This window comes from Dipteris shenzhenensis, chromosome 29 (assembly GCF_047967505.1).
Source record: "Dipteris shenzhenensis isolate YYH24624 ecotype China chromosome 29, Dip_SZ_1.0, whole genome shotgun sequence".
Taxonomy (NCBI): domain Eukaryota; kingdom Viridiplantae; phylum Streptophyta; class Polypodiopsida; order Gleicheniales; family Dipteridaceae; genus Dipteris; species Dipteris shenzhenensis.
The window spans coordinates 1,813,642-1,840,306 of NC_141624.1; the positions used below are offsets into that span (position 1 = coordinate 1,813,642).

A 26,665-nucleotide genomic window follows, 5' to 3' on the forward strand; every position below is an offset into this window, starting at 1 on the left:
GATTCCAAGCCATTGACAATACAAGCTGATATAAGCCATTGAACGTACAAGCTGATACCTTAACCTTCCTTTGGATGGCAATACACCACAATTTGCAGTGTGTATAGTACATTTGAAAGATTTTTAATGATTTGTTACCTAAAACTCGTTAAGCTCATCTTTGCTTAACTGTTTAAATTCTGTTGTGCCTTTTAGTGATGCCTCTTATCTAGAAAAAGCCTCCCACAGACCATGTAATCCATTATCATGGGCGTATGAATTCAAAATAAACAACACTCGTTGAGAGGCAGGGGATGAAGTGGAAATGTCCTTCAGATATGTCGAACACACTTTGGCTGCTGAGCACAAATTTAGAGGTTTATGTTGCATTGTTGCAAATAATCATTTTCATAGTCTATATATTTTACCCAGTATGGTTTGTACTTGGCCATGGCTAGCTCCAACCAGGGTTTCATGTTGCCATTGTAATGCACCACAGCAGCACCTTGTATGTCAACAGGTTCAACATTGGGATCATACCCTAGGCCCAAGACATGCCATGTTCTCTCCAAGGGATGGGTCAAATTATAGAAGGTAATCAAGCCGGGTGGCAACGTCCCCAGCTTCCACAAATCCCTTTGCTCATTCTAGCACACACAAGCTGCAATCAGTTCTATGTTCAGATCATATCCAATATAAAAAACAGCAATAACTGAATGTTTTTAAGTATTGGATGTACTCACCAGATTTTGCCACCTGTGATAGATGCCAGTGATATCCCGCTTCTTCCACTCTTGCAGGTCAAACACATTCATGCCATAAGCCCAACCACAAGCATTGCGATCAAAATTTGCTAAAATCAGTGGATTTGAAAAGTTCAGGTATTTATCAAATCGGTGAAAAGTCTCTCCACATGTCTCTACTGCTCCGTTGACCTTTCCATGCAGATCTACAGACCATAGGGGAGTCAAGTCTTTCTGCACCACTATATCATCGTCCAAGAAGAGGATTTTGTCCAGCTTTGGATAAACTTCAGGAAGATAAAACCGCAGATGATTCAGCATTGACAAATATTTGGGGTTCCGATACTTCAAGTTGGTTGACGCATCAGCCAATGTTGTCGGGTGACTAGCTTTGAAATAATACTCCTTCATGGCTGAAGTTTGGAGCTGACGCAAGACTGGGCAATACGAAGAATTCAACCATTTGAAATCGTCTATGTTTTGCACATGAATAGTAGCATTGCCTGGTGGATTGGCTAAAAACCACATTTTCATGGCACCATAATTTAGCTTGTCTGTGACAAGATGAAACACATGTTTTTCAGGGTCCTGCAAAGAGAAACCACTGGTTAGAAGACAAGAATGAACTCACCATGGAACAAGTCACAACATCGCTACCATACATCCTACCTTCGCATTAACAACTGTTGAGTTCACAACCACTGAGGCTGCCAGAACATTATCTGAGAACAAGGCATAATGAAATAGGCTAGGATCTTCCAGCTTCTCCTGACGAAAAAACTCCCTTTGGTCCGCAGGAAGTAAGTTATATTCAGAAGTTAACAGCAAGGAAAGACAATGAAGGCCTTTGGGAAGAGCCTTAGCCACAAGCTGTCTAAGCACGGTACTCTGTTTAACTAGCACATGGGCGTGTTCCTCTGAAGACTGCAACATCGCTCTCAATTTTTTGGTGACTGCTTTGCAGTCATAAAGGCGCACCCTTGCCTTTGAAAGACTTTGTCCCATAGCCTTTATTTTCTCCGAAGCACTGCATCACATTTAAAAAAATGTCCATTGGGTATGCTTTTGAAAGAGGAAATAAGAACACTTCAGGCTTTTCATTGAAAAAGTAAATTTTCTTACTATCAATTCTTGTGGATTCTGGAGTTACATTGTAAGTTTCTCGTGATACTTGCACTTACGCATAGATTTTGTTACTTCCAATGAAGAGAGCTGTTTCAAACAATAAATCTCACTCTTCATTTTTAATGACCACCAAAAAGTCAAGTGGCTCCAGATTCACAACTAAAATGATACATTGCAAAAAAATGGTTGGGGAACTAGCATGCAGCTGTATCTTCGCCTCAGATAGTGGGACAGTACTCAATGCTATTGTGGCGCTTTGCAAGGACTTCACAGTACTCAATGCTATTGTGATAGTGTTTGAGCAGGGAAAGAGAATATACCTAGATGAATCCAGGAACATTCCCAAACTCATCCTCTAAAAACACAACATAGTGCAGTTTCAATCTCACGATAGTCACTCATAAGATTGAAAACCATAAACTCCATCACGCATAGCAAGGACTAGCTACTATGACATCCCCATTGACGTCGTCAGCGTCCAACAAATGGGTGTAGACCATAGTATAAAAGTATGCTCTCACACATACAAATCCACACACCCACACAGACTTGAGCATCCATTTATACAAAGTCTTTGTACTGAGTTTCTATCGGCACTTCGGAGGTGGAGAGCAAACTCCACCATGACGAAGGCTAATCAAAAAGTAGTCCAAATCTCTTCATTCAAGCTACAACTGCTTGTGAAGTCTAAACGATTTCATTTTAGTCTCTCCCAAACGAGCATCTAAATCTAAATCTAGCTGATAGGGCAACGCACCATTTAAGATAGAAAGAATTATCGCAATACCAGCAGGCCGCAACTTGGACGAAAACTTCACAAGGTGAAATTTGCATGTCCGCTAATACAGCAGAAGCATATACTTAGATGAATCCAGGAACATTCCCAAACTCATCCTCTAAAAACACAACATAGTGCAGTTTCCATCTCACGATAGTCACTCATAAGATTGAAAACCATAAACTCCATCATGCATAGCAGGGACTAGCTACTATGACATCCCCACTGACGTCATCGACGCCCAACAATGGGTGTAGAGAATCATGAATTCCACCAATAATCAAATTACACCACTCAATGCAACACACAGCATGGAAGCACAACAAACCCATCTGGCTTGTGCTTCATAAGCTGGGCGAGAATTCGCCTACCAAGTCCAGTGCCAAGACTACACATAACATCACTCCCAAGGGCAACCCAGACACAATGTTTACTCAGGCAAGCGCATAGCTTCTCCCACTCACAATCACGCTTTTCCTTCCTACTCTTCATCTCCGTTGCTCGTCCACACCACCTTTACTCTGTCCTTGCCTATTGACTCACCCACATGCGGTAATGTGGGAATGCACCATAGCTTACATGAAAATAAGTGGCAGATGGGAATTTCATCATCTCCCATTAGTGGTGGTCTTGTCTTGTTATGAAGCCTCATCGACAAAGCCATTACTTCACAGCTCTGCTCCTTGGTTACTGCTAATTTCAGCAATATCAAAAGAAATTCATCGTAGGTGCCAATGTGATAATCTGAGTAGGTGTCAAGTGCTTTGCTTTGACGAAATACTCAGTGCTCTAACTTGCTTTGCTCCTTGTGTAGCTTAGATGTATTGTCAATGATTGGTAGGAGGGGCATGAAGGGAGGAAGTAGATTGGAGGGCTGATACTGGCATGACTGAGGCAAGGGAAACCCTCTTTGAATCAGGACATATGTGAGCTCATAGGGAGTGCTAATGAGAGGAACATCTAGGGTTGCCATAGATGGTAGTGGTATTGAGAAAAGAATACCTAGGCATGGAGTATAGACAAGCCACCGGTCAAGAATGCATCTTCATTCATCGCCATGAGATATATTCAACTGTGGTTTCTTTTTTATTAGTCACAGCGTTTGAGAAAAGCCTTAAATTGAGCACATCGGGAGTAACGGAATTGTGTAGGCAGAAGGTGATGATTGCGTCAGTGTGTCGCAAGAGTCCACAAATGTTTTTTGCTCCACTTCTAGCAGCTTCCGTGTCATGGCGGCTCCAAAGCTGAAGCTCCCTATCCTAGCCTTAACTTTTATCTCTTCTAGCAACTATCTCTATCACTCCTTGGTTTGATTACCACGGCCATATACAGCAGCTGAACCTCCAGCACTGCACTCAAATCTCCACTTGTCAGAAATAATTATTAATTGAAGTGCAAAACCACCACCTACTCTCGTGAGCAGCATACTATCCATAAAGGATATCCTGCAGCACCGTTGGGTTGAATTTCTTCTTGGATACGCACTAAGAGATGAGTGTGAATTGCCCAAGCTTATGAGTCTCCCAAACTCTTCGGCGGCCTTGAATTTCTTTCTTGGAGACACAAAAGACTAATATGAATTGCCCAAGCTTTCAAGTCTCCCAAGCTCTTCAGCCACCAACTTTGATGAGCTCCCTCAATGCTCAAGCTTCCAGTGTGTGGACATCAGTCCAAGATCAGCCACACAAGTCTATGCAACCACCTTGACGTGCCTTGGTGAAAAGATGAGACGATGGTGTGCCTTGTCCTAGATCGCAATTGCCTACAAACCAAATTGAGATATTGTGCAAGTAAAATTGATCTTGCACGTAGTTGTAGTAACTCTTGAACATGATCAGCCTGAGAGAGGATATAGGAGAACTCCTTGGGGATTTGGTACGGCCTTAGCCTTCAAAGTTCTTTTCATCCTTGGGGAAAGCAAGTTGTGATAAGTAGTAGAGGGATCCAAGGTGGCCTGGTGGGTCTTAACACCCACTTGGCAACAAGTCCGTGATTGGGTACAAGCGAGCCTAACACTAGGAGACGACCTCACCCAAGATGTGGCAAGCTAAAGGCATGGCATTCTCTTGATCCAACTATCCCCTATGAAGACTGCCCAGACGCTATTGCTGAAATTTCCAATCTATTTGGGAAGCCCCATTTTGTCTTTCACATTCCCTGTTATGATTTGCGCAAAGGAGTTGTCTATTCCCACAGTTACTTCTCTTGGGGCTTCCACCCAAGGGGACACCCCAAATGCAGTGGATAGGTGTGATGGGTTTTCACCCCAGTCAGTTCCTATGGGGCTTCCGCCCTTGAGGCTCAATTGGCCACGTCAGCTTTAGTCGGCATGACTAACATTTCACCTTCTCATCAAGAGTGTTCAGGACTAGGGGGCTCATTTTGTTGGAAAGGTCACCTCCCCATCTGTAAGCCCCCATATGAGGAGAGCATGGGGGAGGGAGACCTAGGGCAGTACCCAACAGGAAAAGAGAGAAAGGGGCTGCCACATAGACAGCATCATGGCTGGCATGAGGGCAGCACATCTAGAACTGTTATGGGCAGGACAGAGGACCAGGAAAGTACGGAAGGATGGCAGAATACAGATGCCTGCTGTACGGCTGGCGTACGGAGCTCAGGCAGGAGCCTTAGAGCTGGAACAAGCCCGGAGCAGAAGCAAGACAGTCTGGGACAGATTGCGATAGATCTAGGACAGGAGGCGCACTGTTTGCAGTATGTTTTGGGGGGGGCTGGACCCTGTATTTATAGGGCATCTGCCCTTGAAAGATGGGCCAAGGGCCCTTGTAATGAGTGCCCCAAAAGGGCAGCCCACAGTCCCATAAATGGGGAGCTGTGGGGTCGGTTTTCATACAGACTGAGTCGGCCAGATTAGGGCTGACCAGTCGGTTTTCTGGTACAGGCCTTGGGGCCTATATAAAGAGGCCATTTAGCCTCATTTCAGTATCACTTGCAGCAGCAGATCCAGAGCAGAAAGGAGCAGCAGGTAGCCACCCTCTGGACCTACATTCAGGAGGATAGAGAGGTGCTAGCAGGGCTGCAGACTTAGCCAGGAAGCTGCCCACCTAGGCTGGTTCCCAGACAGCAAGGTGCAGAGGATCGTCCTAGACGGAAAGTTTACTTACGCTCGAGGTGGAGCACGCGGACTCTAGTCTAGAGATAGCCAGCGGATAGGAGAAGGACCTTGTGGTAAGATCAGAGGACCACACCATTGGTGGGACTCTGGATCTGTCTATTTTGTATTGTGTCCATATTTGTGGACGGAAATATATTATTTGGTGGTTTCTCTATCTAGTTTGGTTCATTGTCTATTGATGAGTCTGCACACCTATTGAATGCACATAAGTAAAGAAGTTTGTGATTCCACACCCACACCGCACACTGTGTGAGCTCCTGGGCATTATTTCCGCTGCGTGTACCCTCTGTTGGGTCATTTCTAACATGGTATCAGAGCCCAAGTAGGAGACTCACAGGTGTGGGAGCCTGAAGGCAGGGACCTTGCTGAAGGACGACCCTGATTTAGAAGCTCTAGGGAATCGACTTCCACGACTAGAGGATAGTGCCCTTGCGAGAAGGAGGGTGACTCAGGTTCAGTCAGGTGCGTTCAGAGTTCTGGTTTACTGAATTTGAGTTTGGTTGACTTTGCTGTGTGGTATATACAGCAGAGATGTCGCCATCTACAGCCTCTTCAGCTCCTGCTATCCCTTCCTCCTCCTCCAGTTTTCTCTCTTTCACTATCCCTAACTTTGAAGAGTCTAAGAACCTGGACGGGACTAATTACCCGATTTGGAAAGTGAAGATCCGGAGTCATTTAGTGGCTCGGAAGTTGTGGAAGCTGACCACGGGAGAGGAGTCGAAGCCGGAAGACATGGTGGACAGTAAAGGGAAGGTACTCATGGCAGTAGACAGAGAAGAGCTTGAAGCTTGGGAAGAAAGAGATGCCCATGCCCTGGCAATAATCATAGGGACTACGGCGGACTCTGTTCTTTCGCATATCCAGCTGGCCGAGACGTCAGTAGAGGCGTGGGCCACCCTGAAGGATCTGTACGAGACAGATAATACCTCCCGGATTGTGCTTCTTCAGCATCAACTCTACAATCTTGATATGGAAGAAGGCGATACGGTACATAGCCATTTGACGAAGGTCAAGGTGGTGCGGGATCAGCTGGCAGCAATTGGTCAGAAGACGGACTCATGCCATCTGGCCTTGATGGTACTGAGGAGACTGCCTCGGAGTTTCAAGAGCTTTGTTACGGCTGTGACAGCAGGACAGAGGACCAAACCTCTGACATTTGAGGAGTTGTGTCCCTTACTGCTACAGGAGGAAGCTCGGGAGAAGCTCTACAACGAGGACAAAGACGACAAGGCGATGCTGGCAAAGGATTCTGTTGGCAAAGGAAAGGGCAAGCCTAACGGTGGCAAGTCCAATAAAGATGACTCTGATGACGAGGGGACTTCGAAGAGGAAGCACAAGAAGAAGTGTTTCTATTGTGATACGCCCGGACATTTTGCAAAGGACTGCAGAAAGAAAAAGGCGGATCTGAAAAACAAACGGGAGTCTGACCCAGATTCAGAGGGAAAGGCCAAAGCTAATGTGGTAATCGAAGAGTTGTTCCTGGTGACATCACCGAGTGTTACCGAGGTCAGGTATGTTGATCCAGAAGTCACAGTAAGGATGTCTGACATAGAGATGTGGGTCGACGAGGAGTCAGATGCCTTTGTGAAGGTGAAGGACAGTATGGAGCGCTTGGTACCTTCCAGGTGTGTAGCTGTTGACACTGACACGAGGGTGGATTCCATGGAAAGCCCTAGGGTCTCATGGTCCGATGGATGCTGGACTTCAGAAGGGGACAGTACACGATTACACAGGATCTTGGCGGGTGCCTCATTGAGGTACAGGGTTTGCTTTCAGAGCGAACATTCAGGCAGTACAACAGTCTGGTATGTATTTGATATTCTGCATTTGAGCCTTTATAGCATGCTGTGGAGAGATTCTGCTCTTCATTTGTCTCAGGTGATTAGATATTGGAAGGAATTGGCCTTCTTCGAAGGCAGAAGAGGAAGTATTGGTGCTTCTTCAAATCTCGGACGCAGATTGCTAGAAGGTGGTGGACAAAGAGTACTGAAGCCAGAAGAGTACCTGCTTGAGAACTCAGCGAGAGTTCATGGTCCAGGTTATCTGGAAATATTCATTGGTTGCAGACCTTGCCAAAGGAAGGACGGGTTGAAACAGACCCTCAGAGCATGGTGCCTGGAAGACTCCAGGTTGTTCACTCATTATGAGGGGGACGACTGGAAGATCGTGACGGTTGGATTGCTCGAGTTCAGAGGCGAGAATGAGACTGAAGGAGGTGGTACCAGGAGGTGCTACCAGAGATGGACCTATGTACCAGGATGGTGTGCGGAAGCGGAACCGGACCTGGTGGAGCAGGAGCCACTGGATGCAAAGCCAGGAAAAGATTTCGACACCGAAAGGTTCCAAAGGACTACGACCAGGGAGTTACTGGAGCATCTTCATCAACGTGTTGGCATTGGGCTGAGATGTGTCGGTGAGAGGGGGTGTTGGAAAGGTCACCTCCCCATCTGTAAGCCCCCATATGAGGAGAGCATGGGGGAGGGAGACCTAGGGCAGTACCCAACAGGAAAAGAGAGAAAGGGGCTGCCACATAGACAGCATCATGGCTGGCATGAGGGCAGCACATCTAGAACTGTTATGGGCAGGACAGACGGCCAGGAAAGTATGGAAGGATGGCAGAATACAGATGCCTGCTGTACGGCTGGCGTACGGAGCTCAGGCAGGAGCCTTAGAGCTGGAACAAGCCCGGAGCAGAAGCAAGACAGTCTGGGACAGATTGCGATAGATCTAGGACAGGGGGCGCACTGTTTGCAGTATGTTTTGGGGAGGGCTGGACCCTGTATTTATAGGGCATCTGCCCTTGAAAGATGGGCCAAGGGCCCTTGTAATGAGTGCCCCAAAAGGGCAGCCCACAGTCCCATAAATGGGGAGTTGTGGGGTCGGTTTTCATACAGACTGAGTCGGCCAGATTAGGGCTGACCAGTCAGTTTTTTGGTACAGGCCTTGGGGCCTATATAAAGAGGCCATTTAGCCTCATTTCAGTATCACTTGCAGCAGCAGATCCAGAGCAGAAAGGAGCAGCAGGTAGCCACCCTCTGGACCTACATTCAGGAGGATAGAGAGGTGCTAGCAGGGCTGCAGACTTAGCCAGGAAGCTGCCCACCTAGGCTGGTTCCCAGACAGCAAGGTGGAGAGGATCGTCCTAGACGGAAAGTTTACTTACGCTCGAGGTGGAGCACGCGGACTCTAGTCTAGAGATAGCCAGCGGATAGGAGAAGGACCTTGTGGTAAGATCAGAGGACCACACCATTGGTGGGACTCTGGATCTGTCTATTTTGTATTGTGTCCATATTTGTGGACGGAAATATATTATTTGGTGGTTTCTCTATCTAGTTTGGTTCATTGTCTATTGATGAGTCTGCACACCTATTGAATGCACATAAGTAAAGAAGTTTGTGATTCCACACCCACACCGCACACTGTGTGAGCTCCTGGGCATTATTTCCGCTGCGTGTACCCTCTGTTGGGTCATTTCTAACATGGTATCAGAGCCCAAGTAGGAGGCTCACAGGTGTGGGAGCCTGAAGGCAGGGACCTTGCTGTAGGACGACCCTAATTTAGAAGCTCTAGGGAATCGACTTCCACGACTAGAGGATTGTGCCCTTGCGAGAAGGAGGGTGACTCAGGTTCAGTCAGGTGCGTTCAGAGTTCTGGTTTACTGAATTTGAGTTTGGTTGACTTTGCTGTGTGGTATATACAGCAGAGATGTCGCCATCTACAGCCTCTTCATCCCCTACTATCCCTTCCTCCTCCTCTAGTTTTCTCTCTTTCACTATCCCTAACTTTGAAGAGTCTAAGAACCTGGACGGGACTAATTACCCGATTTGGAAAGTGAAGATCCGGAGTCATTTAGTGGCTCGGAAGTTGTGGAAGCTGACCACGGGAGAGGAGTCGAAGCCGGAAGACATGGTGGACAGTAAAGGGAAGGTACTCATGGCAGTAGACAGAGAAGAGCTTGAAGCTTGGGAAGAAAGAGATGCCCATGCCCTGGCAATAATCATAGGGACTACGGCGGACTCTGTTCTTTCGCATATCCAGCTGGCCGAGACGTCAGTAGAGGCGTGGGCCACCCTGAAGGATCTGTACAAGACAGATAATACCTCCCGGATTGTGCTTCTTCAGCATCAACTCTACAATCTTGATATGGAAGAAGGCGATACGGTACATAGCCATTTGACGAAGGTCAAGGTGGTGCGGGATCAGCTGGCAGCAATTGGTCAGAAGACGGACTCATGCCATCTGGCCTTGATGGTACTGAGGAGACTGCCTCGGAGTTTCAAGAGCTTTGTTACGGCTGTGACAGCAGGACAGAGGACCAAACCTCTGACATTTGAGGAGTTGTGTCCCTTACTGCTACAGGAGGAAGCTCGGGAGAAGCTCTACAACGAGGACAAAGACGACAAGGCGATGCTGGCAAAGGATTCTGTTGGCAAAGGAAAGGGCAAGCCTAACGGTGGCAAGTCCAATAAAGATGACTCTGATGACGAGGGGACTTCGAAGAGGAAGCACAAGAAGAAGTGTTTCTATTGTGATACGCCCGGACATTTTGCAAAGGACTGCAGAAAGAAAAAGGTGGATCTGAAAAACAAACAGGAGTCTGACCCAGATTCAGAGGGAAAGGCCAAAGCTAATGTGGTAATCGAAGAGTTGTTCCTGGTGACATCACCGAGTGTTACCGAGGTCAGGTATGTTGATCCAGAAGTCACAGTAAGGATGTCTGACATAGAGATGTGGGTCGACGAGGAGTCAGATGCCTTTGTGAAGGTGAAGGACAGTATGGAGCGCTTGGTACCTTCCAGGTGTGTAGCTGTTGACACTGACACGAGGGTGGATTCCATGAAAAGCCCTAGGGTCTCATGGTCCGATGGATGCTGGACTTCAGAAGGGGACAGTACACGATTACACAGGATCTTGGCGGGTGCCTCATTGAGGTACAGGGTTTGCTTTCAGAGCGAACATTTAGGCAGTACAACAGTCTGGTATGTATTTGATATTCTGCATTTGAGCCTTTATAGCATGCTGTGGAGAGATTCTGCTCTTCATTTGTCTCAGGTGATTAGATATTGGAAGGAATTGGCCTTCTTCGAAGGCAGAAGGGGAAGTATTGGTGCTTCTTCAAATCTCGGACGCAGATTGCTAGAAGGTGGTGGACAAAGAGTACTGAAGCCAGAAGAGTACCTGCTTGAGAACTCAGCGAGAGTTCATGGTCCAGGTTATCTGGAAATATTCATTGGTTGCAGACCTTGCCAAAGGAAGGACGGGTTGAAACAGACCCTCAGAGCATGGTGCCTGGAAGACTCCAGGTTGTTCACTCATTATGAGGGGGACGACTGGAAGATCGTGACGGCTGGATTGCTCGAGTTCAGAGGCGAGAATGCGACTGAAGGAGGTGGTACCAGGAGGTGCTACCAGAGATGGACCTGTGTACCAGGATGGTGTGCAGAAGCGGAACCGGACCTGGTGGAGCAGGAGCCACTGGATGCAAAGCCAGGAAAAGATTTCGACACCGAAAGGTTCCAAAGGACTACGACCAGGGAGTTACTGGAGCATCTTCATCAACGTGTTGGCATTGGGCTGAGATGTGTCGGTGAGAGGGGGTGTTGGAAAGGTCACCTCCCCATCTGTAAGCCCCCATATGAGAAGAGCATGGGGGAGGGAGACCTAGGGCAGTACCCAACAGGAAAAGAGAGAAAGGGGCTGCCACATAGACAGCATCATGGCTGGCATGAGGGCAGCACATCTAGAACTGTTATGGGCAGGACAGAGGGCCAGGAAAGTTCGGAAGGATGGCAGAATACAGATGCCTGCTGTACGGCTGGCGTACGGAGCTCAGGCAGGAGCCTTAGAGCTGGAACAAGCCCGGAGCAGAAGCAAGACAGTCTGGGACAGATTGCGATAGATCTAGGACAGGGAGCGCACTGTTTGCAGTATGTTTTGGGGGGGGCTGGACCCTGTATTTATATATAGGGCATCTGCCCTTGAAAGATGGGCCAGGGGCCCTTGTAATGAGTGCCCCAAAAGGGCAGCCCACAGTCCCATAAATGGGGAGCTGTGGGGTCGGTTTTCATACAGACTGAGTCGGCCAGATTAGGGCTGACCAGTCAGTTTTTTGGTACAGGCCTTGGGGCCTATATAAAGAGGCCATTTAGCCTCATTTCAGTATCACTTGCAGCAGCAGATCCAGAGCAGAAAGGAGCAGGAGGTAGCCACCCTCTGGACCTACATTCAGGAGGATAGAGAGGTGCTAGCAGGGCTGCAGACTTAGCCAGGAAGCTGCCCACCTAGGCTGGTTCCCAGACAGCAAGGTGGAGAGGATCATCCTAGACGGAAAGTTTACTTACGCTCGAGGTGGAGCACGCGGACTCTAGTCTAGAGATAGCCAGCAGATAGGAGAAGGACCTTGTGGTAAGATCAGAGGACCACACCATTGGTGGGACTCTGGATCTGTCTATTTTGTATTGTGTCCATATTTGTGGACGGAAATATATTATTTGGTGGTTTCTCTATCTAGTTTGGTTCATTGTCTATTGATGAGTCTGTACACCTATTGAATGCACATAAGTAAAGAAGTTTGTGATTCCACACCCACACCGCACACTATGTGAGCTCTTGGGCATTATTTCCGTTGCGTGTACCCTCTGTTGGGTCATTTCTAACACATTTTCCACTCCTTCTGGCCGTGATACTCAACAAGAGAGCGTCTCACGAGTTTGCTAGACCAGTGTCAAATCTAGCAGGAGGGAGTACCCTCATAACTGGAGTAGCAGGCATAACTATCACCGGTACGGAGGTTGATGATTCGTTGGCAGTCCGTGAGGATAGTCATGCAGTTCCCTCTGCAACTCATCTTCCTCAGCACTTTAGGGAAGCAGCAGTTGCAGTCCCAGTCAGTCGAGAGGTTGACGAGGCCTTCCTATCGCGAGCCACCAACAACAGCAGTGACCAATGTCTACATCGGCATTTCCCTCTGTTGGGTCATTTCTAACACATTTTTCACTCCTTCTGGCCGTGATACTCAACAAGAGAGCGTCTCACGAGTTTGCTAGACCAGTGTCAAATCTAGCAGGAGGGAGTACCCTCATAACGTGTACCTTCCAAGAAGGACCAGTCTACCCTGTCGTACGCCTTCTCAAAGTCGAGAAGGAGTATGGCAAGGTGCTGGCCACTGTGCTGGGCCCATTCCGTTGCCTCTGAGAAAGTGAAGATGTTGTCCAAGATGCTGCGATCTTGGACAAAACCAGTCTAGGTGTCATGAATCAAGTCGTGTAGCAGGGGCGGATGCGGCTACTGATCATCTTGGCGAGGATTTTGTAGGCGGTCGGGAGGAGGGTGATTGGGCGCCACTGTCTCATCTCCTGGCGGTCCCCCCCTTTGGGGATGAGGCAAATCAGGCCTGTCGCAAGGCTCTTTGGCATCTGCCCGCTGGAGAAGATGTGCTGGAAGGCTGCGAGCAAGGGCCGGTGGATCTGCTTCCAAAAGGTGGTGAAGAAAGCTCTAGACAGGCCATCCTCACCTGGGCACTTCTGCCCATCAATAGCGCTCACCGCATCCTGCATCTCCGCAATAGTGAAAGGGGCGAGAAGGGCGTCGCTCATGCTGGGCTGCACGAGCCGCGGTGTAGATCTCCACACCTCCTCCCTGCAAATGCGGCCACGAGGGTCTGGGGGCTCCTGCTGGAACAATGATCTGTAGAAGTCTGTCGCCAAGTCCCGGACCTCGTCTGGATCTGTCCTGACACTACCATCCTGCGCTCTAAGAGAACGGAGCTGATCCCCTGCTGACCTCTGTCCATGAGTCCTGAAGAACTCTCTGCACATCCTGTCGCCTTTCCTAGCCCAGAAGGACTTGGAAGAATGAAATGAAAACTCTGAGCGACGCTGGGTGATCTCCTCTAGCATGGATCGGGCCCAAACCTCCTGCTGTCTGAGCTCCTCAGAGCCTGGAGAAAACTGCTGCATCCTCTGAATCGAAGCGAGATCACGTCTGAGACCCCTCTCCCGCGCCCAACACCGCTGTCTAACCTGAATCGCCTCATGTTGGCAAATGCGGCTAGACTCAGCAAGCGCCTGAGCTACCTGTGCTGCCATATCCCTGGTGGGGTCCCAATCCTGCTCCCATAGGTCCACTATCCTGCTGTGAACCGCTGCTCTGGAGTAGATGGAGTCTGGGATCCGGCATGAACGTGAAGGTGAGGATTGAGAGGCCGAGTCCAGGACTAGGATGACTGGGGCATGGTCTGAAAGTGTCGTCCCTGGAACCACTCCTGACTCTCCTCCTCTGCCAAGCGCCCAATCATTGACATAGAAACAGTCCAACCGCTCCAGAAGTCTGCCTCCCTCCCTCCTGTAACCCCAAGAGAAGTCCATACTCCTAGGCCATCTGCGAAAGGAAGGCTCCCTCCAGCTGTCCCGACCTCCCACTGCGAAGAGGAAGGAGTCCCAATCTGCCTGCTCTGCCTGGGCTATACCGAGGAACTCTGGGCCCTGTCCCTGCTGATCCTCTAAGGTCTCAAGGTTGTTGAAGTCCCCTCCTACAATCCAAGAGTCCATCTCTGGCAACAAGTCTGTCAAGGATCTCGAAAAAGCGGATCTACGTCTGAGATCAGTCGGGGCGTAGATATTGAGGATGCCGATACGGAAACCGTCAATATGCAAGCCCACCCAAAGTGCACGTCCTGGGATCATAGTGCCAAAACCACACACATGCTGAACTAGAGAAGCGTCGATGGAGGTACAGACACCCCCGCTCCTCCCTTGCTCGCCAATCAAAGGTTCCCAATAGGTGTGGGAGCGTCCTGTGAGGACCTTCCCACAAATACTAGTCTGTGAAGCCGAAAGCTTGTGTTCCTGTAGTAGGAGCACATCTACCTTTCCCACCAAGGCTGGCTGGAGCTCCTATCTGAGCACCATCTTCCTCGGGCCACGGGTGCCTGATGAGTGGAACCCGTTAACGTTCCAAGAGATAATGCGTAAACTCATGAGGAGGGAAGGTGGGCCACAAACAGCTGTCTGCTTGCGGTCGAAGTTGAAGTGGTCGGAGGATGTCCTGCGTGGAGACGAAGGCGCTTCTGTGAAGGTTTCGAAGGAGAGGCCGGATCATCGGACCCATCCTCTAAAACCTTCAGCAGAGGGGAAAGGCCCTTCGTCCCGTGGTGGTATGCTCTCTCTAACCAGCTCGACGCCTCTGCCAAGGAAATGCTGTAGAAGCCCGCAACCTCTGAAGTCCTCCATGGGCGAAGCCCTTCCACGTAGGCCCACTCCAGCGGTGGTCTAATAATGACCAGGAGTTGGAAACATTTGGCGCTGTGGCGCCAACGAACATCACCCTCCTGCCACTGCTGCTGAAGAAGCTCCGCTGCTCTGCTACCAATCCAATCCTGTACCTACTCCTGGGACTGGTCTCGTATCGTCTCCCAAACATTTTCATTCGTCCATTGCTCATTCCCTTCACTGGAGATAGTGAAGGAATAGCTAGGACCATCGTGTGGGGCAAGGATGGACACCTTACCCTCCGCCCCCTTGCGGAGGAAGAAGATGCTGATGTCTAGGCATGCGGGAAAGGAGCCAATACCCGCTACATCCAAGTAATCCCAAGGACCTGCTCGGTAAAACTCCAATGGAAGAGCTCTAGGAGCAGCCCTTGGGCATGGGGACGAAGATGAGGAGTCTGAACCGGAGGGAGGGGTGCTGGCCACCTGCGGGAAAGGGCCTCTCCCCTCCGTCGGGCCAAGAGGGATAGGCGAGGGTGAGGTCTGTGCCGGCTTCGGGGCTGCAGGTGGCTCAGGTGGAGGGGGGGGATCCCTCTGGATCATGCTCGAGGAAGAGGGTGGAGTGGAAACCACTGGTGCGGAGGGGGATCCTGGAGGGGATGGGGGTCGGAGAATCGAGGGGGAGGGGGGAGGGGGGGGAGGGCGGGGTGAAGAATGAGGGGGAGGCTGGTTGACCTTCTCCTTTCCCTTCTCCTTCCCCTTACCGGGCTGCTGATGAGTAGGGACCATCGGAGGGGGCTCTTGCTGTAGATGGGCAAGCTTTTTGGGGCCTGCTTTGTTTCCCTTCCGTTTTCGTTTGACCTCCGTCCAGCCTTCCCCTTCGGGAGGGGATGTCGCTGGCTGGTGCGGAGTATCCTGAAATGCCTGAACGGGGGTCCTCTGAGGTTCTGTACCCGTGAAGCGAAGACATGAGCGAGCCTAGTGCCCGAAGCCATGGCATCTCAGACACTGGTTTGGGCGACCATGCGCTGCGTCACCACACCTGTGTCTGTCTCTATCTCGAACTCCGAGGGGATGCTCTGTGGATCAAGGACTGCCACTTTGACACATGGCACCCCTTGGGCTGCCGCCGCATCAACGTAGGTGTCCTGCATAGGCCAACCAAAGTGCGCCCCCAGGTCCTTGATGATTGGGCGAAGCTCTGTTGCGAGACCTGGGAAGATAAGGGTAACTGGATGGCGAGGAATGCGAAAGCGGGCATCGAAGTCCGCTACACTGAAACCCCTGTACCATGGGACCATGAGGATGATCTTCCCACCCACAGAAGTAGGGGATCGCCTGACCATGTCGCTCGCAGCCTGTGCTGAGGAGAGCTTAAGCTAGAAGATGCCACGTCCCATGAGTGCAACCTCCTCAATGTGACTGTTCTCGAGGTAGAGGGTGGACTGCAACCAGTCCCTGATGTCTGCTCGTGAAGGGGAGTAGCAAATGACCCTCCCATAAACTGATGTCTGGGAGAAATCCGTGGCGGCCTGCTTCACCAAGGAGACCTGGTGCTCTGTCAATGTAACGCGATAGGCTGATGGAGGGGGGGGGTCCGTCTGGGCTACCCGTTCCGGGCACGTAGCCACCATATCGCTTGACTAACTGCGAACTCCCGAGGCAGGGGAAGGGAAAGGAAACGAAGGGGAGAGGTATGGGGAAACGGGGGGGAAGAAGGTGGGGACTAAAGGGATGGCGGAGGAAGAGGAGGAGAATGAGAGGGGGGGGTGAGGTGAGCGGAGTGGAGCGAGGCGGGGTGAGGTGAGTGAGCGGAGCGGAGCGGGGCGGGTGAGGTGAGGTGAGCGGAGCGGAGCGAGGCGGGGTGAGGTGAGTGGAGCGTGGCGGGGTGAGGTGAGTGGAGCGGGGGTGAGGTGAGCGGAGCGAGCGGAGTGGAGCGGAGCGGGTCGGGCGAGGTGAGGTGAGGTGAGGTGAGGTGAGCAAAGTGGAGCGAGGCGGGGTGAGGAGAGTGAGCGTGGCGGAGGGGGAGAGGAGGAGCGACGGGCGGAGGATGAGTGTGGCGGAGAGGGGGAGCGTGACGGAGAGGAGGAGCGTGGCGGAGAAGGGGGCGGCTGGCTGCGCGGCAGCAGCAGACGGAGGGAGAGGGAGGGCTGCGCAGCATGCGAGGGGGGGGTAGACGGGGAACGAAGGAGGGAGGGAGCTCGCAGGAGCTCAAAGAGTTTTTGTTGGTGGTCATCATGATCACATTTGCTTCGCAGATTCACTCAATCCCTCAACAGCTATCATCATCCAGAATTTAAGTAGGAGGGAATGTCACATGCACCCCTATACTATGGAGCATGGTGACACACAATCTGACCCATTTGCCGTACGCTGTGACCCCATTGTGAGCCCTAGTCCACGGAGCTACGGGTGTCTGTTCCCAGTTCCTAAAGTCACAAGCCATGGTGGACTAGTGCGTTGCGAGGTATCCACCTAGCAACACGTTTAGAAGAGGGGAATGTCACATGCACCAGGGTCAAGCCCAAGTGGCAGTGACAACTGGATGCCCAGCAACATCCTGCATAGGCAGCCCCAAGACCTTCCTGAAATGGCCCAAAAGGGCCTGTTTTTATAGACAAGGGCCAGTAGCCTAGTCGGCCAAAACCGACCAGCCAACCGGTTGTGTCAGCCCAAGATTGGCTGGTTCATCCGAGAATCAAGAGTTCGCAGTAGTAGCGTGGTGGGATGACTGGCCTCTTCCGCCATCACGGGTCTTCAGCCACATTTCATCTAGAAGCAGGAGTTCTCACCTGTGTGTTAAAATGCTATAACCAATGCACGTACTTTGGAAAAGAATTCGGATACATCCCCTGGCAACTCCTCGTTGCTCTTTGCTATCCGTACTGTTGTCATCTGATCATGAAGATTCTTGATGAATTCCCCTTCTAAGGGCGTCTTTGCTACAAGCTTATTCTCCATGGTTTGGATCCTGTTTTGATTCCACGTCTAATTCTGATCTTTCAATATGTTCCAAGCCTCATTGGCCTTGGACGTATGTTGAATTAAGATAAAGACAGAATCACTTGCAATGCTAATAATAGCGCATAGTGCATCCATGTTCGGGTCTGGTACTGCAATGCTAATAATAGCGCATAGTGCATCCATGTTCGGGTCTGGTGTTGCCACTGGTTCTAGATCCAATCCTAGAACAATATTCAGGAGCTCGTATGCATCCAAACTGGTGTTGATCTTACACTTCTAGAGCATGTAATTGGTACATCAAGCTGAAGGATGCTGGACGACTTCTCATGATCTGCACTTGAGTCACTACGGCCGTTGGGGCTGCTTGGCTGCCAATTGTTTTCAGCTACAAAAGCTTGTTGAAATTGCACCAACGTTGTTACTCGGAGCACCTACGCTACGATACCATGAAAGAAAATGGTACACAGTGGAAGAAGACAATGAAAAGCAAGACACAATAAAAATTTGGAGAAATAAAAGATTTTGATCTACCAAAACTGCTAATACAATTGATGGCTATTGTGCTGTCCACCCAGGCACTCTCAAGAGAGTGCTTCAATGGTGATATGGACGAATGCTCTAAGGACTGTGAGCACTGAAAATCTGAGGTGCCTTAACACAAGAGGGGAACCTATTCTTTAGTACGCCATGCGGGTTTGACTAACTGGCCGACTAATTATAGATGCTATATAGGTCGTACCGTCGGAGGGTGCCCTCTTGACCTCAGACCGTGGGGGTTGCCGTCCCTTAGGCCTCCCCCCCCCGCCCCCCCCCTTCTTTTGATGGCTATTGTGCTGTCCACCCATGCACTCTCAAGAGAGTGCTTCAATGGTGATATGGACGGATGCTCTAAGGACTGTGAGCACTGAAGATCTGAGGTGCATTAACACAAGAGGGGAACCTATTCTATAGTACGCCATGCGGGTTTGACTAACTGGCCGACTAATTATAGATGCTATATAGGTCGTACCGTCGGAGGGTGCCCTCTTGACCTCAGACCGTGGGGGTTACCGTCCCTTAGGCCTCCCCCCTCCCCCCCCCCCCCTTTTTGCTTCTTGGGGGACGTTAAACCCTCCCTTCGAGCTCTATCCCACTCGACTAAATGTCAGGCATCTCGTACCCATCTGGTCTACAAACTAAGACCCCTTCCAGTGTCTAAACCGGGTATCCTCACAATATCCAGTGCCCATCATGGCTTCTCCTCATGTGGGAGCCTTACAATATTGGGCACTCGGATTACTGGTGGGTACTCACACCGTATGTATGGCACCGCCTTGAGGGGAGCATAGAGTGCAAAAGCTGGTTGGTTAGGGAGATGCTCAGCAGCCCCCAACCATTTGTTACTGAAAGGGTGTCATTGTCAATTGATGAGCAGTGCCAAACTACTTCCCTTCAACATTGATATACCAAGTTTGGAAGGCCTTCCAATAGGCCCCCTTCTCATCGCTTCCAATGTAGGAGTGGCGCACCCTATTTGTCAGAATAATCTAATGATGTACCAGACAGAGTTTCTAATAAAATGTTAGAATAGATGAGGCTAGCTTTTTCCAGCCTAAACCCAGCAGCGGAATGTTTAGTTCAAGATCACACTAGCACACAAGTGTATCTTAAACCAAACAGGTGTGGAAAAATATGTCCAGCCAAGTAGACAGTCAAAATACCACATACAGATATGCTCTAAATAGGATAGATCTCAATACAAGACTGCCCTGCCCAGTACCTCAAAATGCGACTACAAAATGGATGAGGTGAGCTGCCTCCAATTTTACTTTTTAGCCCTCACATGCCTAGATCGAACTCCCACATTTTTCTCTCCTATTAAAACACATAGTATCCATACTACCATGACACAGGCATCCATGCAACCATGATATGTAGCATGGGTTGCAGCCATGCTTGTCAAACACAATGACCAAAGGCCAGGTGGCCACCATAGGGAAAATAATACAGGTTAGGTTTCAAATGAGTGGGACAGGTCTGTTGCTACGTTTGCAGGACATTGTTCCAAGATTGGCTGTATTCAATGATGTCATTGTGTCAATACTTGTCCCCTTTTGCTGTGTCATCTGAATTGCATCTTTGTTTTCAGATCTCGCTCATGTTAAGATGAGAATTCTCTTTGATTTAATATTCATGCTTCGACTTGCACCTGTAGTTCACTTGCATACTTGCTGCATATAACCTAGCAAGTTTTAAAGCAATGAAAGAGGAAAGAAAACAAACCTGTACGGAAGATCTGCATCTACGTTCGCCTCTCCAAGGGCACGACGAGTCTCTTTGACACGTAAACTTAACTCCTGAAGAAGGTCACTATCATCCTGGGAATGAGCTAAGCTCATGTATACTTTGGCCATTATCAACTGATCTCGCATGAGCCTAACCAGACCATCAGATTCATCATCATCGTTGTCCCTCCTCCAAATGCTATATTTACTGAGAACACCACCATCAATCTTCTTCTTTTTTTCAATATCCTCAATCTCTGATTTTTCTGCTACTTCTTCATTTTGTTGTGTGAGCTGTGTTACTCGCTTCTCTTTTCTTTCTATTCTCATTTGCTGCAATTTAAAGCAATGACGAGATAGATTTAGTAGGGCATCATGTGGACGAGCTGAAATCTATAGTGTCTTAGAAAGAACTTGTGATTAGAATTTTTATCTAACACCACGAGCACATAAAGAAGTCAAAGATTTTTCCTTGTGGCGTTGGTGGGCCTGTCCACATAGACTGTGCCTTGGAGAAGTAGCCATGCATTGTATCTAAGGACATCCTTCATTTCGCAATGAACATGCATGCCTTCTCTTCTTTTATGTATGCATTATACACCCTGCCCCTCTAAAACTATAGAAAGCAGCATTCAGCAAGCATTAACATTGGACTTGCAGCCAGCTGCCCTGTAACAAAAGTGCATACTGCAGTCCAACAGTCATTGGGTATGCGAAGTGCAGTTCAAGCTGAAATTTCCGAATAGTGCCTATAAACATGCAAAAGAAAGCAGTTACAAAGACTATCACAGTCCACTTACTTGTCTGGCAATCCGTGCAGAACTAGCTCCATCAGTTTCACCATCTGCAACGGGAAGCCCCACCATTGAAATAGTCTAGCAGGCATATTCACAAGACTTATTCACAGCTAGAGAACAGAACAGTGGGCTCCTTTATCACCCTTTACGGTCTTCTCCAGTTACTTTACTCACCAGTTCCATTTTGTTCTACGCTCAAAATTGAAGCAACTGCAGCCTTTTCATCAGGTTTTACAGATTCCTCCAACTGAGTTGTCCTCTTCTCCTCGTGTACATCCAGTGCTTCTCGTCTGGTTATTGAAACATGTGGTTTTGAAAACTGCATATAAGTTCCAGCAGTGTCGCTCTCCAACTGCTCCTTACAGACAAACAGGAACACAGCATTGCTGATGGTTCAGTGAGGACACAGACGGTGATGAGTGCCAAAGTTTACAAAATCTCATGAAGAACAACGCTTCTGTTCCAACCTGAAAAGTGTTTGCTTTTACTCTGCTCACATCAACAGGCTTTTCCAGAACCCACGATGATGACAAATCTTTCCTTCCGATAACATTCAGACTCAAGGGGCCAGAATCATCTGTGTTGGCCTTGATGACATCAATCACCTGTAGAAGAACCAAAGATCAGAACATGAAACCTCTTCACATGACATTCCTGCCCGTCCACGCTATCAGGAATGCCAGACGTCAGACAGATCATGCCGGCGGGCAACTACCAAAGACTCAGACAACCAGTCCCTTTTATTAAACCAAGGACAAGCCATTGTTTGAAACTCTGACAAAGAGTGAGAAACTTCTAATAATGGAACAGTAGCTAGAGCATCCTGCTCTTAATAACCGTTCTGCCAGTGTGTCATTTACCTCCTTAGGAAAAAAGCTTTCTACTTGGTGCAAGGCCTTGAGTTGCGGGTCATCCTCCCCCTGTATTGAAAAATCAAGAGATTGATGAGGCTCTCAACCTGTTCTATGCCTGTTAATAGTTTGCATATTGTTTTACTCTGCATGTCGTAGGGAAATGAGCAAGGTATGACTTTACGCATTTCACAGCTTGGTTTGCCAAGCTAAAATTCAAGTTTTTGGGTTCACTTGCATTATCCATACACAAATCAACACAGTTGAAATATTGCTTACGGTTGCGTCAGAACCATCCGAAAATTCCTTGCGACCTGCAGTAGCAAACAACACAGAGCATCACAAGAGCGTTTCACTAAATCGGTTTGATCTCCCAGCACGGGAACACGCAACTGCAAATATGGAACGATGCAATAACTTTCGCGGTGGAAAGGATTAATGCTGGATCTTAGTGGGGCAAGCGAAGAGCGATAGAAAGTTGCCAGGAATTTCTTCCAAATTTGCTTTAACTTCCTCTCCGAACGTCACGAGGCAGGAAAGGATAATTCAAACGAGCGTCCACGAACCATATCTAGCGGAACGGATAAAAGATGGTTTGAGTTGATCATGCGATAGAGGGATCTCCGGCAAAAGGATTGGGTTGACTTAACTATACGAGTAAGGGATCTCCGGCAAAATCGAGGGAGCGGAGACTAATAATGCAGTGGATGGCAATGGCATATGTGCATCTAAAAGTGTAGCACAAAATCAGAATGAAGAAATTTATGAAACAGAGAGCCGTTGAAATTTATGAAACAGAGAGCCGTTGAAATACTCGAAGGCCCAAAAACGTGGATCGACATTGCAAAGCTGAAGGAATGCTACGTACCAGGAGACGAGAAGTTTCCGAGACGGCCGGCCAAGAGGACGAGAGGCGTGACTACCGAAAGGAGAAGCAAGGTGACGACCGGCAGCCGAAACTCGCCAGCTCGAAGTCTAAGCAACGGGAGGTTTCCGTTTCCTCGTCTGGATGGCATTGCGACGCTCGCTCAAAACGCGAATCTGAGCATTTGGAGGGTTGCATCTACTGAGTACTGCGCAAAGACGGGAAGCTCCACGGCTTTTGATGATGCAAGGGGGGAAACGGGAAGCTTGGATTGGGATGGCGACTGAAGGTCGAGATCGGAGGGGAAATCACGAGAAGGGGAAGAAGACGATGAACGAGGTTGACTCTGAACGTGCGCTCGTTGTGCGTGAGCTCATCGATTCCGCCATAGCCATCGTGAAAGGTTGACTCTTATCTATGTCGTCTCCCTGGTTTCCAGCGTCTTCCTGTTTGTGTTGTGTCGCTCAGGCCTCTTCTTGTTGCTTCCACCGACTTCTCGCCACCTGCGCCTTCCTCTGATCTTTCACCTTATTACTCCCAGATCGTGCCTTCACTGCTCGTATCCCTCCAACCTTCGATTCCGCAGATCGCTCGTCTCTCATCCGGGCTCTGGATTGATCTCCTCCTTCCTGGTGTTCATTGATTGCAGATCGTCGGAGCTATCTTCCGTCGCAATCTTCACTTGCGTCCTCCCTGCTGGACTCTACTCTCTGCGTGTCTCTGTCTCTGTCTCTCTCTTTCTCTCTCTCGTCCCACGCGGATCAGTAACCTGTTTTATCTACGCGTAGCGCGACCTTTGATGATCACCTGCGTTCGCTCCCAAAATGGAAACCAATGATTGCGTAAATTTGGTGCAAGTTCGGAAACCGCAAACTACCGGTTGTGAGCGAGCAAAGGCTCGATCTTGGAAGGAAAGTGGAAGGGATTCGTCGCCATAGCCAGAGCCAGAGCTAGCAGCAGCCGCCGCAGAGAAGAGTTGTTGCTTGAGCCTTGCATGGTTTTGTGAAGGAATTACGCTCCAACGGCAAAATATACTCTTTTCTTTCCCTTCACTCTCCACGTCATCCCTTCACTGCGCGCCCGTCACCTTTCTTCCCTGATCAGGTGGAATTTAAGTGGGCAAAAGGCCGCCAGCTAGGCGACAGCTGGCTTCACCCTTTTGGCAGAGTGGCGTGCCTGGCATTTATCCTTAAGGAGTTTCTCCACGTGGACGTACTCTGCTGATGCCCTGTGGACTTCACGCTTCGTAACGGCGGGCCAGTTACTTATATTGCCTGCCATTTAGATTTCGTGAAACTGAAAAACAAAACATAAAAACTCCCCCAAAAAGATAAAGTGTCCTAAAAATAAAATATATTACAACCCACCTTGCCCTTTGTGGGAGTTGTCACCCTTAATTTCCATGGAATGAACTTTTCCATACAAGGGATAAATGGGATGAACAGGTACCTCCCTTTGCTCCCACCACACATCTTTTAGTTACAACTAGTTCAAGAACCAAGAGGTTCTCCTTGGAATTCATCCCCCACTAATTGACGATGTATGCACATGCAATTGCATACTAGTAATGATCATCCCCCCCCGTGATTGACTCAACCACCAAAGTTTCACCCTTTTGGTGGGTAGGAATCTCTACATACCAAACATGCCTGCCAACAGCCCAGCGGTGGTAAGCTTCTACCTACATGTACTGACAACAAATTTTGATCATTAAGAAATTGCCCAACCACACGTTTGGGCAGGGGCTCTTGCTTACCCATGTTTGTTTGTCCAAATAGCGGTAATGGCGGACTCAAGAGCCTACCCTACTTGGCAAGCATAGAAACCCAAAGGCCCTCCCACAACCCACATGGGTGGCATTAAAAGGTTTGCACATGAACATGCTCTTAGCCTTCTAATTCTCACCTAGAACAAATTGGATGCAAGCCATTTTCTATGGATCAACGTTGGAGGGAGACATGTCCATTCATTTGATTGTTGCATGGGACCTTGACACATGCTCTTCTAAAAAGCATTGACGAAAGGGACATGGCGCACCTGAACATGCTCTTGGCCTTCTAATTCTCACCTAGAACAAATTGGATGCAAGCCATTTTCTACGGATCAACGTTGGAGGGAGACATGTCCATTCATTTGATTGTTGCATGGGACCTTCACACATGCTCTTCTAAAAAGCATTGACAAAAGGGACATGGCGCACCTTGTTACCAATAGGCAAGCGAGGCAACTCAACACATGGAGACTTCATGCAACCTAGCTGTTAACAACTACCATTATCTTTGCCTTCACTTTAGGCCCTCCCACACTATACTCCACTTTGGCCACTTGGCTTAGCAACTATCACCATCATGCATAGGATTGGGAGCTCATTGGGAGCCGAATCTCAAATATATTTATCCACATAATAATCCTTTCACTTTAGGCTGCCCCATAATATATTCTTCCACTTTGGCCCTTGGCTGAGCAACTACCACCGGCACGCATAGGAATGGGACACCCCTCATTTAATCTCAAGGGCCTTTATCCATATAACAATCCCTAACACCCCCCCCACCCCTAGCTTCCCTATTTAGCTTGTTGCTTATTGAATACCTCAAACTCAATCTACAATATTGCTTCTAGTGCACACCCACTTAAATGTTAAAGGTGAAACTCTCTTTGCAAATAACCCTCTTAGCGAGGCATAGTGGAGTTTTAAATTTTATATCTGTTTGCAAGCTCAATACCTCGTTGGATGGATCTTCTTAAGTCCTAGCTTGTGCTACAATATTAAAAAAGCTCTGCCTCACTCACACATATTGGGCCCTTTTATCACACAACAAATTATATGACAAACATTTGAAGAGGACAATCCTATACCTCATGCAAAAACAAAAAAAGGATATCTTCTTCGAATGAAAAGGCTCAAAACAAATCCTATGACAAGGGAATTCAGGAGGAGATGTCTTTTGATTTTTAACCATTATATAAAAAGTGTCCTTTCTCAAAATAAATCATGCTTCATAGATTTGTTCAGAAAGACTGATTGTTTTAAAAGGGTCTCAACAGCTAGTGAGCACTACTTTTTAAAACTGCTATGACCTGAAACAACAATGTAAAGCTAAAAAGAAGTTTGAGACATACACAATCAAAGTAAAGTGACATCACTTGAGCCTCGGGAGGGGTGCAGGGAGGGGAGGTGGTGGGGCTTCAATTATCTTATTTTTAGACATACAAAATATATTTTGCTTATGACCAAATTCATTAGGCTCCTTCACCAATGAGACATGACTTTAATTTAATATTTTACGTATGCATTTTCGAACAATAGGCCCCCTAATTGAAAAGAATTAAAAAATGTATTAATTTGTGGAAAAGGGAGGAGAGGGGGGTGGGAAAGGAAAGGGGAGGTGTAAAGAGGAGAGTAATGAAAATAATTCAAAACTGTAATTAGTGGAAAAGGGAGGAGAGGAGGGGTGGAAAAGGCAAGCTGAGGAGTCAAACAGAGAGTGTTTCATGATGAGGTTTTTCTATTTTTGAGGGGGAAGGGGCCCTCCGCTCTTATTTATGAGGATATGGATTTAAAACTAGCTTTCAAAGCATCTTTATGTAGAACCCTATGCCTCTCTCTTTAAGTCGCCTTCTCATGAAATTTTGAAGCTATACCTTAGCTTAAGCTAGTCCACATTTTCACCTAAGAAATCAATTGAATTTCTCCATTGAAAAGTAAAGGCCTTTTTGGGAGGCAATAGATTGGGCTAGAGAGCCTCTTGTGATCCTTCTCTTGGATTTTGAGAACGCTTATGACAGGGTGGAGTGGTCTTCCATAGAGGGCACCATGCAAAGATTAGGCATCTGAGATAGATGGATCATAGGAGTCTCGGCCCTAGATGCATGGAGCACTAGCTAGATGCTTATTGGTGGCCCTATAGGTGAGGCCCTCTCTCTCTCTCTTTCTCGGTTTGGTAGGGCTGCCCCC

At 48.5% G+C, this 26,665-nt stretch overlaps 1 protein-coding gene across 3 annotated transcripts; it reads right to left on the bottom strand.

Annotated features, from left to right (window-relative positions):
• On the bottom strand, positions 1-23,683 carry LOC147882297 (polygalacturonate 4-alpha-galacturonosyltransferase-like). Of its 3 annotated transcripts, none has more exons than XM_087401083.1 (10): positions 22,711-23,683; positions 22,122-22,156; positions 21,852-21,911; positions 21,459-21,596; positions 21,166-21,343; positions 20,995-21,038; positions 20,193-20,527; positions 1,392-1,749; positions 723-1,310; positions 1-626 (listed from the first exon to the last, which is right to left on the bottom strand). In XM_087401083.1, the coding sequence occupies exons 1-10, from the start codon at positions 22,856-22,858 to the stop codon at positions 351-353; spliced, it is 2,160 nt and encodes a 719-aa protein (XP_087257209.1). In that variant the 5' UTR covers positions 22,859-23,683; the 3' UTR covers positions 1-350. The 3 variants fall into 3 exon arrangements, with proteins under 3 accessions (XP_087257209.1, XP_087257208.1, XP_087257207.1); XM_087401082.1 differs by having other exon boundaries at positions 21,166-21,346; XM_087401081.1 differs by having other exon boundaries at positions 21,166-21,349.
• Positions 23,684-26,665: the final 2,982 nt, after the last annotated feature.

Coding starts and splice junctions, on each gene's coding strand:
- LOC147882297 (XM_087401081.1), bottom strand. CDS start 22,858: ATGCCATCCAGACGAGGAAACGGAAACCTCCCGTTGCTTAGACTTCGA. Junction 22,157..22,710: donor CGGAAACTTCTCGTCTCCTG/GTACGTAGCATT, acceptor TTGCTACTGCAG/GTCGCAAGGAATTTTCGGAT. Junction 21,597..21,851: donor AAAGCTTTTTTCCTAAGGAG/GTAAATGACACA, acceptor GTTCTTCTACAG/GTGATTGATGTCATCAAGGC.